The sequence below is a fragment of the Anas acuta genome, chromosome 26, assembly GCF_963932015.1.
Source record: "Anas acuta chromosome 26, bAnaAcu1.1, whole genome shotgun sequence".
In the NCBI taxonomy this organism is placed as follows: Eukaryota; Metazoa; Chordata; class Aves; order Anseriformes; family Anatidae; genus Anas; species Anas acuta.
Window position 1 is genome coordinate 4359200 of NC_089004.1, and position 15655 is coordinate 4374854.

Genomic DNA, 15655 nt, shown 5'->3' on the forward strand with positions numbered 1-15655 from the left:
CCCTCCGGGGGGGCTGCGCGGCCCCCAGCGCCCTGAGCTCCCCCACCCCACACCCCCCTGGCCCAGGTCTTTCAGCCCAGCCTGGTGCAAAGGACCCCCGAAATTTTCCGGGCTCCCCCCCCCTGGGGATTTGGCACCCGTGGGGTGCAGAGCGCAGGGCAGACGGGGAAGCAGAGTCAAGGCAGCAGCTCCTTTATTCATCAGCCTGGGGTCATCTGGGGGGGCGGTGGGCGAAGGGGAACCCCTCCGACACCTTGCTCTAGGGAGGAGAAAGAGTAGGGTGAGTGCCCACCGCCCCCATGGCCCCCCACAGCCCCCCCAGGCCCCCCACTCACCATGGGCACCTCGTCCAGCCGCTGGAAGCCGGGGGTCCTGCAGCGGCACAGCCGCACCAGCAGCAGCGCCGCGGCCCCCACCAGCACGGCCACGAAGAGGCAGATGACGACGACCAGGCCGGGGTTGGTTTTGGAGGGGGGATTCTCTGCGGGGTGAAACGGGCACCCCGTTACCCCCCCGGCACGCACCCCTGATGGGTCACCCTGTACCCGGCTCCCCCATGGCACCACCACCCCCGTGGGGACCAGCACGGGACCTTCTCACCCACCGTGGCCCAAAAATATCCAGGAGAAAGGGGAGTGGGGAGCGATTTGGGGAAACCCGAGGGGTTTGGAGGGCTCTGGACACCCCCCAGGGACCTGCACCTCACAGCCCCCAAGCCATGGGAGCTGCGGGGTGGGGACAGGGACACTCGGTGGCCCCCGGTGGCTCAGGGCTCCCTTTGGGCACCGGAGCGCATCCGGTCCCCGCGGTGCGCGGCGTGGGAGGGCACGGTGCAGACCCCCAAATCCCACCCTGCCCGCACCGGGGGGCTTCCCCCTCACCTGGGGGGCCGGCCCCAAGGCTGGGGCCGATGATGGGAGCTGTGCTGGGGCCGGGGGTCGGGGCAGTGATGTGGCTGGTGGCCGGAGCTGTGCTGGGACCAGTGGCCGGAGCTGTGCTGGGACCAGTGGCTGGAGCTGTGCTGGGACCAGTGGCCGAGGCGTTGCTGGGGCTGGGGGCTGGTGCTGTGATGGGAGCAGGGCTCTTGGTGGGCGCAGCAGGAGAGGTGGGAGTAGGAACGAGGTCGGGGTGCCCCGACGAGGATGAATTTGGTGCTGTGGAGCCGGATGGGGACGTGCTCGCCTCGGCCTCCATGGCCGTGTTTGGTAGCACCTCCGTGGTCGGAGCTGGGGTCACTGCCGGGGAGCCTGGTGTCACGGCTGGACTTGTGGGTGCTGCTGATTTTGGGGATCCAGGTGGGGTGGGATCCAGGCTGGGTGACGGGGTGGGCACTGTCGTGTTCTCCTGGCTGAGTGGAGGGGACGTGGCCGACGTCCCCACCAGGGTTGTCCCCACGCTGGTGGACGTGGAGGAGCTGGAGGAGGACTCGTTGGGTGTCCTCACGGTGACACCTCCAGTTGAGTTGTCCCCGGAGTGTGGCGCTGTCGGTCCCGAGGTGTGCGGTGCTGGGCTGGTGTTAATGGGGGTAGGACCCGTCCCTACAGCGTGGAGGAGAGAGCTGGGCAGCAGGGACACTGCAGGGCACGGGGTGGGGGGGAGCGGGCAGGGTTTGGGGGGACAGCGGCGTGCGCCCCAGCTCTTTCTCCAGGGGGAGTTTCAGGCAGAGAGGAGCACGAAATTCAGGTTTAATTAACATCCGATCCCCCAAAATCTAGGCCTGGGAAGCCTCTGGAGGCGGTGGGGACGAGCAGAACGGTGCCGCGGTGGCCTCGACGGGGACTTGGCAGCAGGGGACGGTGCCAGCCCAGCCCTGGTGGCACCCAGGGCCACATTTCCAGGGCAGGGCAGTGGCGGGCAGCGCCCGTGCCCACCCCGCTGCTGTTTGCACAAGGGGAGCAGTGGGGCCAGCCCAGCCCAGCCCCAAGGACAGAGCTGGCCCCAAGGGGGTGACCCCAAAAAGGGTCCCCAAAACCCCCCGGGACGGGCCCTTCCTGGGAAAAGGGACACAGACGAGGACATGGGGAGGTGACACAGCATGGACGTGGGTGCCAGCCACGTGTCCTGGGTGGGGGCTCAGCCCCCCAAAGCCCCCCACCAGCAGCTGGGGCCGCGTCCTGCCCCACTGGGGTTGCGCCTTGCCCCGCTTCCAAGCCCCCCGGGGCAGAGCCCCCCCGGGTCCCCTTCAAATCAAGGGGGGACACCCCCACAAACCACCGGCACCCCCCGGTACCCCCGCAGCACGCAGCCCACACCGCTGCACCGCGCCCCCCCGCGCTCCCCGCGCCCCCAGCCCCCGGTGCCGGTGTCCCCCGGGGGGGGGTCCCCATCAGCCGGGACCCCCGGGATGCCCAATCCCACCCGGTGCCCCGGTACCTGCAGCCAGCAGGGCAGCGGCGCAGCAGAGCAGCAGGCGGAGCCCCCCCCGGCCATGCCGCTGCCCGCCGCCGCCGCCCCGGTTCCCGGTTCCCGGTGCCCGGTTTCCCCGTTGCCGCTCCGCCGCCTCCCGCCGCCGCCTTTATCCGCCCCGGGGTGGGGGGGACGGCGGCGCCCCCTGCCGGTCCTGGGGCGCCCCGAAGCACCGGGGGTGTCCCGTGTCCCTATGTCCCGTCCCCCCCCCCCCGTGCCTCAGTTTCCCCAGCTCCGGGGTCCCGCAGCCTTGGGTGGATGCGGAGCGGGGGGGGAACGGGGAGGGGGCACGGGGCAGAGGGGCACGGGGAGGGGGGGTGGGGACATGGGGACACGGGGACATGGGGATGGGGGACATGGGGACATGGGGATGGGGATGTGGGGACACGAGGATGTGGGACATGGGACAGGGTGAGAACGGGGGCGGGGGGACATGGCTGGGGGACATCAGGATGTGGGGTCACGGGCAGGGGATCTGGGGACATGGGGACACGGGAGAATGGGGGTGTGGGGACACAGACATGGGATGTTGGGGACATGGGGACACAGGAGGATGGGGATTTGGGGACACGAGGATATGGGATGTGGGACTGGGGAGCATGGGGTGTGAGGACACGGGGCCATGGGGCTGTGGGACATGGGGGCACTGGAGTATGGGGGCTTGGGGATGTTACTGGGGGACATGGGGATGTGGGGACATGGGGTCAGGGGAACATGGGGTTGGAGGACACAGGGCCAGGTTGTGGGGACACGGAGACCAGCAATGTGGGGACGTGGGGACACAGGGACACGGGGATGTGGGATATGGGGACACAGGAGGATGGAGATATGAGGACACAGGGCCATGGGACAAACAATGTGGGGGACGTGGGGACACAGGGATCTGGGGACGTAGGGACTCATGGACATGAGGATGTGGGGACACAGGGACATGAAGCACGGGGACGTGGGCGCATGGGGACGTGGGTGACACTGGTGACACCGTACCCACTGCGGGAGGCGGCCGTGGCGCCGCGCAGGCTCTGCCCCGTGCCGGAGCTGCAGGACTGGGGCACGGCACGGCCGGTTTTGGGGCTGTTTCCTCCCCACAAACAGGCAGCAGCCTCGGCTCGGTGCCACCGCGGGTCCCCTGGGGTGGCCGCGCTCCCCACGGCACCGCCACGGGGTGCCAGGCCCTGCCCTGACCCCATAGGGACCGGGGTGTTCTTGGCTCGGCACGGCTCGGAACAGGTCCCCACCTCCTGCCGGGGCTCCAGCAGCTTGGCACTCGTCCCTAAATGTCCCCAGGAGAGCTGTGTCACCCCCCCCCCCCCCCCCGGTGAAGGGTTGTGCCCTAAAAAATCCAACCGGGGCATCACCGCTGGGGAAACTGAGGCACGGGCACGGCCCCCTCGTGCTCGAACGGGGGGGGGTCAGGGGCCGGATCCTGCCCTGGGGAGGGGGAAATGGGACTGGGACAAATGGGTGTTGGGGACGCGCGGCTGTGGGGATGGGTGCTGGGGCCCCGCCAGGGCTCGCAGGTTGGGACAGGGAGGAGGAGGAGAGGAGAGGAGGAGCAGGAAGCGAAGGCCGGCGGCGCGGGGAGGTGGCTCACCCCAGGAGAGGAACCGGGGGTGGGGGATTTAAGGGGGGGGTGTGGGGGGAAGGAATGGGGTGACCCCAGCACGGAGCCACCCCCACAACCTCCCCTACCCGCGGGGGCCAGCTCGCCGCCCACCCCATGGTGAGGGGGGGACCCATGGGGACAACCCCAGCAGAACAGTGGGGGGGGGGGGGAAAGCTTGGTGACCCCCCCCCAAAAGGGGTCTGCAGGGCAAAAACACAACCAACTGTGCTCCCCCCACCTCAAGACACCCCCAAAACCCACCCCCAGCACCCAATTCCCCCCCCAACAAACCCACAACAAACCAAGCCCCCCCCAACCTCCAGGACCCCCCCTGCCCAGCCGGAGGAGCCCCCAAACCCCCCAAAACCTTCCCCCAAACCCTCCCAACCCCCCCCAGGAGACCCCAACCCCCCCCAGGACCCCCCCAAAACCCCCATTCCCCCCCCTCCAAGCCCCAATCCCCCCCTCCATAAGCACCCCCATCCCCCCCACAACCCCCCTCCAATTTTCCCCCACCCTCTCCCCCAGGCCCCCAGCACACCCCCCACCCCCTCCCCAGCCCCATTTCTCCCTTTTTCCCCCCATTTTTCCCCCTTACAGCCCCACGTCCCCCCCCCCCCGCCCCAAGATGGCAGCCGGCCGCGCCGCTTCCTGCCGCGCCGTCCCTCCCTCGCCTCCTCCCGCTGCCCAAACTCCACCACCGCCACCCCCAGAAACCCCCAAAATCCCTATTTTTCCCCCCAAAAAAACAACCCTTCCCCCATGAGGCGAAGCAGACAGCGAAGAGGCAGCTCCGGCGCCGAGCTTTACTTGGGGCCTCCTTGAATGTGGCGGACGCGGGGCCCGCGGCGGGGCCGAGGCCTCAACGGGGCCAAACCGGGGACCCCCCTCCCCGGCCATCAATCAGTCCTCACCCCGGTACCGATCCGAGGCCCCCCCCTTTCAGTTCTCTCGGTTTTTGGTTAATTTTTTTTTTTTCCTTTAAAGAAAACGGGGCACCCCCCCGGAGCCCCTCCAAAAGTCCGTGCGGGGACTCCTCAGTCTGTCGGTCCCCTCAGTCCATGGCGGGGTGTCCCCCCCCCCTCCATTTTCTCCCCCCCACAGCTTCTCCCCCACTTTCTCAGTCCGTGGGGGTCCCGGTAGGGTCCCGGTAGGGTCCTGGGGGTGTCCCCGGTGTCCGTGCCCGCCTTGGGGGGGGCTCAGTAGGCCGGCACCTGGTGCTGGTGCTGCGGCAGGAGCTGGCAGCCGCTGTTGACGTGGCTGAGCACCTTCTGCTTGAGCTGTGCCACCTGCTCGCGGAGCAGGCTGGCGGTGGAGGCCAGCTCGGTGTTCTGGCTCTTGAGGCTCTTCACCTTCTCCTCCAGGCGCGAGATGCGCTCCAGCTTCCTCTTGCGGCACTTGGAGGCGGCGATGCGGTTCCTCAGCCGCTTCCGCTCTGCCTTGATGCGCTCCTGCGTGTCCATGTCGATGGGGCGACAGCGGCGGGCTCTCGCCGAAGCTCGGCACCTCGGGCACGATCTGCGGCTCGTCCTTCAGCGGAGGAGGAGGAGGAGGTGGAGGAGGCAGCCGGGGCGGCGGGGGCCGCGAACGGGCCGGGCTCGGCGGCGTAGCTGACGGCCGGGTAGCTGCTGAGGTTGGCGTACACCGGGGGCTCCGGGGCTAGGCCGGCGGTGGGCAGCTCGCCGGCTCCTCCGCCGCCACCACTGCCACCACCGCCGCCGCCACTCGCTGCCACCGCCGCTCCCCCGGTGGATCCGGTGCCGCCGCCGCCGCCGCCACCCAGCTGGTTCTGCTTGTGCAAGTCCTCCAGAGCCTTGACGAAACCCTCGGCGAACTCCTGCTCCTCCGAGGCGGCCGCTTTGGGGTAGAGGAACTGCCCACTGGTCGGCGTGGTGGTCACCAGCCCGTTGGACTGGATGATGAGCCGCTCCAGCTCGGGGGACGCCAGCTTCAGCAGCCCCAGCTCGGCCGAGCCCAGCAGCCCGGTGGTTGGGGCATCGCCTCCGCCCGCCGTGCTCGCTGCCGCCGCCGCCGTCGCCGCCGTCACCGCCGTGGCTCCCGGTGCTTTGAGAGCCGCCGCCACCTGCTCGGGCAGCGGCAGGCCGAGGGCGTCCTTCTTCATCATGCTGCCGCCGGGGAAGGGCAGGAGGAGGCCGCTGCTGCTGCCGGAGGAGGACGGGGGGGGCGAAGCCGCTGCCGAGGCCGCTCAACAACACATCATCATGGTAGAAGGGTGTTTCCATCCTCCTCCCCCGCCCGGCTGCGGGGGAACGGGGCGGGGGGGGGGAAAAAAAAAATTAAAAAAAAAAATTAAAAATTTAAAAAAATTTAAAAAATTTAAAAAAATTAAAAAAAAACAGGTGGGGGAGGGGGAGGGGGGTCGCGGATCGCTGCTCGGGGTCGGGGGAGGGGGGGAAGGGAGGGCGGGGGAGGCGCCGGGGGCACCGGCCGCGGCCCCGCTGCTCCGCGCGCGCACACACGCGACTGGCGCCGCCGCGGCCCCCGCGCCGCTTTATATACGCGGCGCCTCCTCGGTGACCTCACCGCGCCGCGCGCTGATTGGCTGCAGATGACGTTTTCGCCCGCCCTCATTTGCATACTGGGGGGGCGTGGCCTCCTTCCCTCCCCTTCCCCCCTCCTCCCTCCCTCCCTTTTCCTTTCCCGCCCCGGGGAGGCGGGGCCACGCCCACTCCTGGGCCCCCGCCGTTGCCATGGCGACCGGCGGGAACACGGCAACAACAGCGCGGGGGCCCCTGGGATGACGTCATGGCGGGGCGCGCGGCGGCGGTGGCGGGGGAGGGGTCACGTGGGGCTGCGGCGCGCGCGCGCGCCCCGCCGGGATTCCCGGGCACAAAGGGAGGGGGCGGGGCCAGCACCGGGGGGGGCACCGGGGGGGGCACCGGGGGGTGGGCGGGGCCAGAATTGGCCCCGCCCACCCCCCGGTGCCCCCCCCGGTGCCCCCCCCGGTGCCCCCCCGGTTCCCTCCGTGCCCCCCCCGTGCACCGTGGGCGCCCCGGTGGGCCCAAAGCATTCACACCCCCCCCCACAGCCCCCCCCCCCCGGTACCGGGATCCGGTATCCGGTACCCGCCCCCCCCCCCAAATTCGTTCCCCGGTTTGGCAGCGAGGCGGCGGGGAAGGGGTTAAGCGGCGGCGGCCCCGCGCGTCACGGCCCGGCCGGGCCCGCGGGCGGCTGAGGGGGCGGATGACGTCAGCAGTGACGTCACCGAGCCGCGGGGGGGGGGGAGGAGGAGGAGGAGGAGGAACGGGGAAGGGGGGGGGGGGGGAGGAATTAACGGGGAGGCGGCGGGGACCCCCCCCGGGACACACAGCACGGGGCAGGGGCAAGCCCCGGTACCCCCCCCCCCCCCCCCCATATACCCCCCTAATTAACCCCCTCCCCGGTAATTAACCCCCCCCTCCGGTAATTATACCCCCTCCCGGTAATTAACACCCCCCCCCTCTCCCGGTAATTAACCCCCAACCGGCCCCGGCCCTACCGGGATGAAGCCGGGCCCCGTTTCCGCCGCCACCCCCATCGTTACCGGGGCGCGGCCCCGACCCCAAACCCCAAAATCCCCCCCCAGGGTCCTTACCGGGTACCCGCTCTTTACCGGGGCCACCGGGGCCATCCCCGGCCCCAAATCCGGCCCCAAACACCACCACCGTGTCCTCACGCCTCCCCCACCCCATTTTCCCTACAATTTGCCCCAAATCTGTTATGGTTTCTACGCCAGCACCTCCTCACCCCATCACCGGCCCCGTGATAACCCATCGGGGTAGGTCACCCGTGGGGTGCCCCTGCCCCTCTTGTCCCATGGGGTTGAACCCCAAAATGGGGACACCGGGGGCTCGGGATTTGTCCCCTGGGGACGGCACCGGGAACGGAGCCGGGACACTGAAAACCCTATAAAAAAAAATAAAAAATGAAAAACCAGGACCCCATTGGGACCGTGCTGCCCCTGGGGGCTCGGAATGATCGAAAACAAGAGGGAAAAAAAGAAAAAGAAAAAAAAAAGGTAATAAAAAAGTAAAAAAAAAAAAAAAAAAAGTAAAAAAAATAAAAAGGGTAAAAAAAAATTAAAAAGGGTAAAAAAAAATAAAAAAGGGTAAAAAAAAAAAAAAGGGTAAAAAAAATTAAAGAAGGGTAAAAAAACTAAAAAAGGGTGTTTAAAAAGGAAAAAGCGAGGAGGAGGAGGAGGGCCCGGCCGTATTTTTAGGCGCTGAGCGCAGCCCTGAGGTATTTGGGCAGCCACTCCCTCCCTCCCGCCGGCTGCTCGGGGCCGGGTCCCGGTGCTGCACCGGGGCTGAGTCACGGCCCCGCCGCCGAAACGGGGACCGGGGGGATTTGGGGTGCGGGATGGGGCCGGATTGGGGTTGTGGGGTGGCCGCTGAGAGCCCCGGAGCTTTTTCAACCCCCGCTGTGTTGTTTTCGTCTCGCTCCTGGTTTTAGTTTTTCACCCCCTTGTTGTGGGGGGCAGGAGGGGGAGCTGTGGGGTTTGAGACGGGGCTTTTTTGGGGCAGAAAAGGGGTTTTGAGGGGTTTGCTTGAAGGCACCCCCTCCAACCCAACCCCAAATATTCCCCCAGAGGTAGAAAAAGGCAGCGGGGGGGGGGAGCGAGGAAGGAAGGCTGCGAGGGCCCTGTGGGTGCAATTAGGGAGCAGAATTAACGAGTTTGGGGTTTCTCCAGGAGATAAGGAGCGCTCGGAGGGCTCTACCCGGAGCGGGAGCCAGAGATCCCATTGTCCTTTCGGGTTTTTATCTGGCCCCGGCAGCCCTAAAACCCAGCCGGCCCCCGCGCTCGTTTCCTTTTTTTTTTCACTGCGGGGTTTCTGCGGCGGGAGGCAGAGGCTGGGAAGGGAAAATCTGACACAGGGCCCGGCCCCGCTCAAACACCGCAGCGGGGTTTGCTCCGGGAAGGGGGTTTTTGGGGGGAGGACACGCGTGGCCCCCCTCCCCACCGCACGGGGTTTGCTGCTTGGCAGGAGCTGGGGACGCGGATCCAGCCCCGACACTGCCACTAACAAAAAAAAGCAGCCAGGAGGGGACGCGGCTGGTAAAAAGCAAGGTTTTAGCCCCAATTCCTCGGGGTGTTTATTGACACGAGGGTCGGGGCAGCGAGGAGAGAGGTCGCTTTATTCCTACTCACCCCTGCGCCCGGGTTTTATGAACGTTTTTAAAAAATAAGTCTCTAAAAGCACGTTCTCGACTCGTTTTTCTCTTCCCAGCAGTGGTGATGGCAGCGAACAGGCTTCAACGGGGAAATTGTAGGAAACCAAAAAAAAATAATCACAAAACCAAGGAACCATTCAGAGTTCCAGTATCTTCTGCTTTTCCCTAAAATGCCACGATTTCATTCACCGGGGAGGTCAGGCAAGGCCTAAAACCTCTTTCTTCCCTCCCTTGTGCTCCCACACGGGCTTTCAATTCAGTTTTGGGGTGCATTTTGCTCGTGGGACCCCGCACCCTGTGGGTTGGAAGAAAAAAAATCAGATTTCAGGACGTCACAGGCACAGGGGGAGAGAAATCGCCAGCTCGGCTGCTTTTCAAGAAAACAACACCAAAAAAAAAATAATTTCGGAGTAAGGGGCACAGCAGCGTGCCCCGAGAAAACACAGCAAAGCCTTTAAAGGAAAGGAAATTTCTAATCTGGAGTCAAATTAGGAAGATGCTAATTGGGAAACCCTCGCAGAGCTCTGGGGGGAGCAACCCTTCAAGGCGCTCACCCCAGGTTCTCTTTTTGGGGAGAGCCAGAGGTGACCGGCCAGGAACAGGGGATAAGGAGGTGGCTTCAGGGTCTGTTCCGATAAAAAGAACCCCAAACAAACCTTTAGGACGACTCATGTAGAGACACAATATCCTCAAGTTCAGTGTTTTCAAACCAAAACGCCTGCGGCTGTTACAAACGAAACGATTTTACAAAGCTTCAAGTACAAAAAAAAAAGAAAAAAAAAAAAACCCTAACACAAAATCCGGAAAGCGTTCGCCTCGGTTCCTACACCACTATTTGAAATTTCACCTGGTGACCCCAAATTAAATCGTGCTCCCACCCTGCGGAGAGGGCACGAAGTGAAGTCCTTCACCGTAAATTTTTGGGTTTTTTTTGGCCGTTTCCAATCGCAGATTTGCTGGCTAGAAAGGGAAGAACCCCGCTGTCCCAGGTTAAATCACGAGGGGCTTCCAAACTACGTGATTGGGGCAGGTTTCGCCTGGCGGAGGAGCAGGAACAGAAGATTTTTGGAGGCGTGGCGATCCTGAGGTGCGATTGAACCCAAAAGCATCGCGGCAGCGTCCCTGGGCAGGGCGCAGGCAGCCCCTCACTGCTTCGCTGCCTGCCTGCCCGGCTTTTTTTCCTGCTGGCCTCTTCCACTGCCTGGGATCCCTCGGCCACGGCCACCAAAGACACCTGCGGGACAAAAAAGGAAGAGCAGAGACACCAGAACATCAGCGTACGCCAGGAACACCTCCCGGAGCTTTATAGCTCTCCAAATTCTCCCAAATACACGCCTGTTTTCCTATTTTTGCAGCAGCAGAGGTGGGACCCGTGGACTTTTCCCTTGCCGGTCCCAGACCCTGTGCTCATCAGGCCCCAAAACTTCCCCTCAGCAGCGAGCTCAGTGATTCTCCCCCGGTGCTTTACCACGAATTCACCTCTTTTATCACCTTTTTTTATTTTTTAAGTCCCCTTTTTCTCACCCTCAAGCTCCCCTCTTTTGAAAAACCCAACCCAGGAGGAGAGAGGAGGTTTTAAACCGAGCACCTGCCACCGGGGGGTGGGCAGATCATCCCGCAGCCCCCCCCGAGAGCTGCAAAACCAAACCTGCAGCAACAAAAAGGGGGGAGAGCGACGAAGGGGCCGTGGGGCCGCCCTGCCAGCACCCTCTGTGCAAAAACTGGAGCCCAAAATTAGGCTCGGCGCAGGCAGAAGCCGCTGCAGAGCCCTCTGCTCGCTCAGCCGAGACAAGTCTGAACCAGAGGGGGGAAAAACGCTTCTAACCCCGCAGTCCTTTGGAAGCAGCCGGAGCCCTGCGAGCATCCCGAGCAAAGAGCACAGCTCCTGAGCTTGGCGAGGCAAGGAGTAAAAAAAAAAAAAGCAGGATTCCCAGTGGCAGAGACAATAATCCTTTCAACCGCGCGCACACAATTATAGCTTTACTTCTGCCTGCTGGCCTCCCAACAAAATTGTCCTCCCTATTTTTTTTCTTTCCTTCATGTCTCGGTAATGAGAGCCAACCCTTTTTAGCTAATTAGCAAATGCCAAAGCTTCCCTTTAAAATATTCCATCAGCGAATTTCAGCTGCACATCAAAACAGGGGGGTGGGGGGGGGGGACTCCACCTCCAAACACCGCTCGGGCCGGCTCTCCACAAGGTGGATATTTCCACAGCACGGGCGGGAGAGAAAAGACTTCAGCTTCAAATGTTTATCCAAGCTAAGCCCGGCCAAAAAGCTGCTGCGCCAAGCGCTCTGGACACCGAGCAGGGAAAGGAGGAAAAATAAAAAGGCCCCTTCAGATTTGTAAAGGTCACCGCTGCGCGCTCGGAGCTTTTTGGGAGGCGTTTTTCCTCCCGAAGTCCCTGCGAGCCGGGGATGTTCCTTGGGGTGGCGTGATGGCCCCAGGTACCTCCCAGCCGTCCCGCCGGGATTCCTCGCATAGCCCGCATGCAGACAGATCGTTAAGGGCGCCTGCCTCAGTCCCCAGGGCTCCTTTTACAGCCCCGATTCCCTGGTTTGGTTCGGGGAGGGAGCCCACGCGGGTTTTGGGCTCCTGCTGCGGGCTGATCCCGCAGCGAGGGACCCCGGGGCTGAGCAAGGAGAGCGCAGGGCGAGCGGCAGGGCCGTGAGGAGGACGGTGCTGGGAGGGGGTAAAACATCCCCCAGCCGTGTGAAGTGGGGCAGGGGAGGAGGTGCCCTGACCTATTTCTGCCTCCTCGGCAGCCTCCCCTCGTAGCAGAGGCACCGATTGTTCACCTGGAGCAGGAGGAGCACAAACCGGCAGCTCTCTATGTAAAAAAAAAAACACAATAACAAGCAAAAAAAACACAATAACAAGCAAAAAAACCACAAAGCAACAGGTCAGAAGACCCAAAATCCCATTACATGGGGAGAAAAGGTGTTTTTTAGCAGTGGGATGGTCACAGCCCTGTCTGTTTCCCAGCAGGACAGCCTCTTGTTTCCCTCCCAGCTTCGCTACGCCAGCAGACACCCGAAGTTTGGTGGGGCCGCAGCAAGCCAGGAGGGGCACAAACAGCCAAATTCGGAGCCTCTCTTAATTAAGCTCCTGCCCAACCCAGTAACGAGGAAGGCACAGCCCTGGCACGTCTCCCTGCGCCGGGATCTCGCACGGGAGCCGCCCCAGCCTCCTGCAGCCCTGGGAGGCGAAATGGGGAAGCAGGGACCCAAATCTGCCCCAAATCTGCCCCAAATCTCCCCCTTTTCTGACCCAAAAAGGAGCAGGATCGTTACCTCGCCCGGCGCCGCCCACCCCGCGGCCCTTCTGCTGCTTCTGCTGCTGCATCCCGCCGCGGCCTCGGCCCTTGGACACCACCTCCTCCTTGACCATGTCGATGATCTCGTCGGGGATGCGGAGGTATTTGATGGTGCTGCCGCGGATGTAGCACTCCGGCATCCTCCAGAATTTGTCACCGTCCTGTCGGGGAGCAAGGCTTTAGGTTGGGAACGAGGCCGGGTGCTTTTTTCTGGGACATTTTCTGGTTTTTGAACGTTTCCGTCCCTTCCGAGGAGCGCGACGGCTCCGCTGGTATTTTCCAAGCCCTAATTAGCCACTAAATTGGTTTCCCCTCTCCGACCCCACGGAGCTGGAGGGGCACGGAGGGCACCCAGCCCTGAACCAAAGGAGGGTTTCGATTCCACCCCGGCCTGTAACACCCACAGAAAACGAAGGAAGAAGAGGGAAGGGAATTGAAAGCGGGCCCGGGGAGGGGAACGTGCGAAGTTCCACACAAACACTGCGAGGAACCACCTCGGGGCAGGTCCAGCAGAGGAAGATTTTTTCTGCAGAAGCCCCAGCTGGGAGTCACCTCGCTATTTCACGTCGCCGGGGCGGGGAGCTGAGCGGCCAGGCAGCATCCAGAGCCAGCTGGGCGTGGGGCGGGTGCCCACCAGATGCACAGGAACCGCCGCCGTGGAAAATAAGGAGCTTACGACATCCAAAAGTTAAAAAAAAGTCCAAAAAAAAAAAAAGAAAAAAAGGGCTCCAGGAGCCAAGTGACTGAGCAGCCGTGTTTTGCTCCGGGCGGTTTCAGGACGTGGCCCACCAGGACCGTGTCAGGCGCAGCTGTGGGGTCAGAGGGTTTTTTTTGGGGCTGAACCCCAAAGCTGCTGCCCAAAATGTAACCAGGAGGGGGTTTGGGGCCTCATGCAGCCAGCTCTGCCCTGCAGGAGAGCTCAAACCCGGCTCTCCTCGAGCAGCACGGGCAGACAAGGCGTCCCAGAGGAGCGTGCTACCCAGGAACACCTCGTTTCACCTCTCGGGATCGTCCCCCCACGGCTCCGGAGTTATTTGGGGCAGCCCTGCGTGTGCGGGCAAGCCCTGGGCGCGCGCGAAGACGAGGAGGAGAGGAACAAAACGGCCTCCTCCAGCCAGGCACCCGGCAAACCCCACCCTGCCGCGGATCCTCCGGGCTGAGCCTTGGCTCCCGACGCGGGAAGGGATCGAGCCAGGGCCAGGCTTCCTCGTTCCGGCCTCCTCCACGGGTAAACAACAGCCCGTGGGGACGGGGAGGCCGCCAGGCCCCGCTCCGTGCCATCTAGCGGCCGGTCCCCACCGCTGCTGCCCTGGAAGTGCCTCCCAGCAGGCTCCCAGCAGGGATTTGGAGGCGTTTTGGGGGTGGGAGGGAGCTGTAGGGCCCTCGGGAGGGTGAAAAGACGAGAAATGCCTCTTCTATAAGGGAGGACAAAGCTGCTCTGCAGGGAGGCAGCAGGAGGGGACAGGATTTTGGGGTCTCTGAGCATTAATAAGGCTCTGTCACCCCCTCCTGCAAAGCCTGGAGAGAAACGCCTTCCTATTTGCCCTGCCCTATGTCCAGAGGGATCCACAACGTCCTAAAAGCTGCTGCTTCGTGCTGCAGGTCCCCCTCAAACCTTTCCTTGGCCACATTTATGCACAAACACATCCCTGAGCCCCAGCAGGACCGGGCAACAGCTTCGTGCTGTGGACATAGCAGGTACCAAAGCTTTGCAGAGAGATTTTCTGCAGAATCTGTGTTTCTCTGCCCATTTTTACCCAAAACCCCTTCAGTTCCGAGGCAGGGGGAGCTCAGCCAGGCTTCCCAACAGCGCGCAGCCGGGGCAGGGACAAGCCCAGGCACTTCGGGGCTGAGGTCAAAGCCCAGCCGAGATCCCAATCTCCCGGAGCACCTCTGGCCACGGGCAAAAGTACCAGACGGCGCCCAGGGCGGGCCAACGCTGCGGCGCTGCCGCCGTTTGATGTGGGGAGCGGGTTCAGAAGAGCCAGAGCTGGGAGCAGAGGGCGCAGACGGAGCCGTGGAGCTTTGAGGATCCTCACCGGGGAGGGGGGGGGGCTGCACGTTACAGGACAGCCCCCCCTCCAGCCTCCATCCCGGTTTTTCGGTGTCTCCTCACTTACCTCACGCACGTTATTTCGTTGTACTCACTTAAAACCGCACTCAGGCCAAAGCCACGCTGCCAGGGGAGCCAAAACTGCACCGAGGCCCAACGGGGATGGCCCAAAAACGGGACCGGGGCTCGGTCACCCCCCCCCCCCCCGTGCTGCCCCTTCGTCCCCCTCCGTGTTTACCGGGGCCGGGCCCTTACCCGGGAGGTGCAGATGACCTCCCGCAGGTTGATGTTCATCCAGTTGTCGCAGCTCACCAGGTGCCCGTTGTAGGTCTCGCCGTTCTTCAGCTCCACCAGCTGGAGACACAAACGGTGGTCACGGGAAGGGGGGGGGGAGGGAACCGGGCCGGGCATCAACGGGCCCGGGGGGGGGGGGGGGGAATTAACGGGGGAGCGGGGCCGGGCCCGGTGCTGCCGGTACTCACCATGGGGTGGTTCTGAGCCGTCTTCAGCAGCGACAGGGGCAGCTGTGAGGGGGAGAAACGGGAGGGGAGGCCTCAGGCAGCGCCGGGACACCGGAACCGGGGCCCAGAGACCGGAACCGGGGCTGTGGTACCGGGAGGGCGATGCCGGTACCGGGGCCGTGGTTCTGAGGCCCCGACCAGGCCCCGATCCCCCCCCTCAGGGCCCCCTCCCCCCCCGCCCGCCCTCACCATCGTGCCGGAGCCGCCGCCGCGCCGGCCGCCGCCGCTCAAACCGCCCCCGGCCCCGCTCGGAGCCAATCAGCGCGCAGCACGGCCCCGGCGGGACCAATCAGCGCGCGGCGCGGCCCCGGCGGGACCAATCAGCGCGCGGCCGTCAAGCAGCGCGGTGACTCCCCTCCGCGCTTTCACGACAGTGTCGCGAAGACGGAAAGAAGAGGCGGCGGCGGCGCCCCCGAGCGGCGGGGCCGGGCCCGGGCCCGTTCCGGTTGTAACGGGAGGGGGCGAACCGGGAGAAGGAGGGGGGCTCCGGGGGACACCGCGCTGAGGCGGCTCCGGCGGCGGAAGAGGCGTGGAGGGGGCGCTGTGTGCCCACAGGGGGGCGCTCTAGCTGGGTGGGCGGA

The 15655-nt window shown here is 64.2% G+C and overlaps 4 protein-coding genes across 4 annotated transcripts in view; 1 reads left to right on the forward strand and 3 right to left on the reverse strand.

The window, feature by feature from the left end:
* Positions 1–176: 176 nt before the first annotated feature.
* Positions 177–2503, reverse strand: CIST1 (colon, intestine and stomach enriched 1). Its single transcript, XM_068661534.1, has 4 exons — positions 2374–2503; positions 882–1538; positions 336–481; positions 177–259 (listed from the first exon to the last, which is right to left on the reverse strand). Exons 2-4 carry the CDS (start codon positions 1192–1194, stop codon positions 212–214), a joined length of 507 nt encoding a protein of 168 aa, XP_068517635.1. The 5' UTR covers positions 1195–1538; positions 2374–2503; the 3' UTR covers positions 177–211.
* Positions 2504–4804: 2301 nt separating this feature from the next.
* Positions 4805–6319, reverse strand: JUND (JunD proto-oncogene, AP-1 transcription factor subunit). The gene is given in 3 exon segments (XM_068661636.1): positions 4805–5484; positions 5486–5593; positions 5595–6319. Coding segments are annotated over 3 exon segments (924 nt in total). The 5' UTR covers positions 6138–6319; the 3' UTR covers positions 4805–5211.
* A 242-nt stretch (positions 6320–6561) lies between these two features.
* Positions 6562–15655, forward strand: part of SSBP4 (single stranded DNA binding protein 4) — a 52257-nt gene continuing 43163 nt past the window's right edge. The window contains 1 exon segment of the mRNA XM_068661635.1: positions 6562–6565. The gene's annotated coding sequence lies outside the window, so the exon portion shown is untranslated.
* Positions 10102–15378, reverse strand: LSM4 (LSM4 homolog, U6 small nuclear RNA and mRNA degradation associated). The gene is made up of 5 exons (XM_068661645.1): positions 15264–15378; positions 15036–15077; positions 14809–14907; positions 12478–12661; positions 10102–10418 (listed from the first exon to the last, which is right to left on the reverse strand). Exons 1-5 carry the CDS (start codon positions 15264–15266, stop codon positions 10330–10332), a joined length of 417 nt encoding a protein of 138 aa, XP_068517746.1. The 5' UTR covers positions 15267–15378; the 3' UTR covers positions 10102–10329.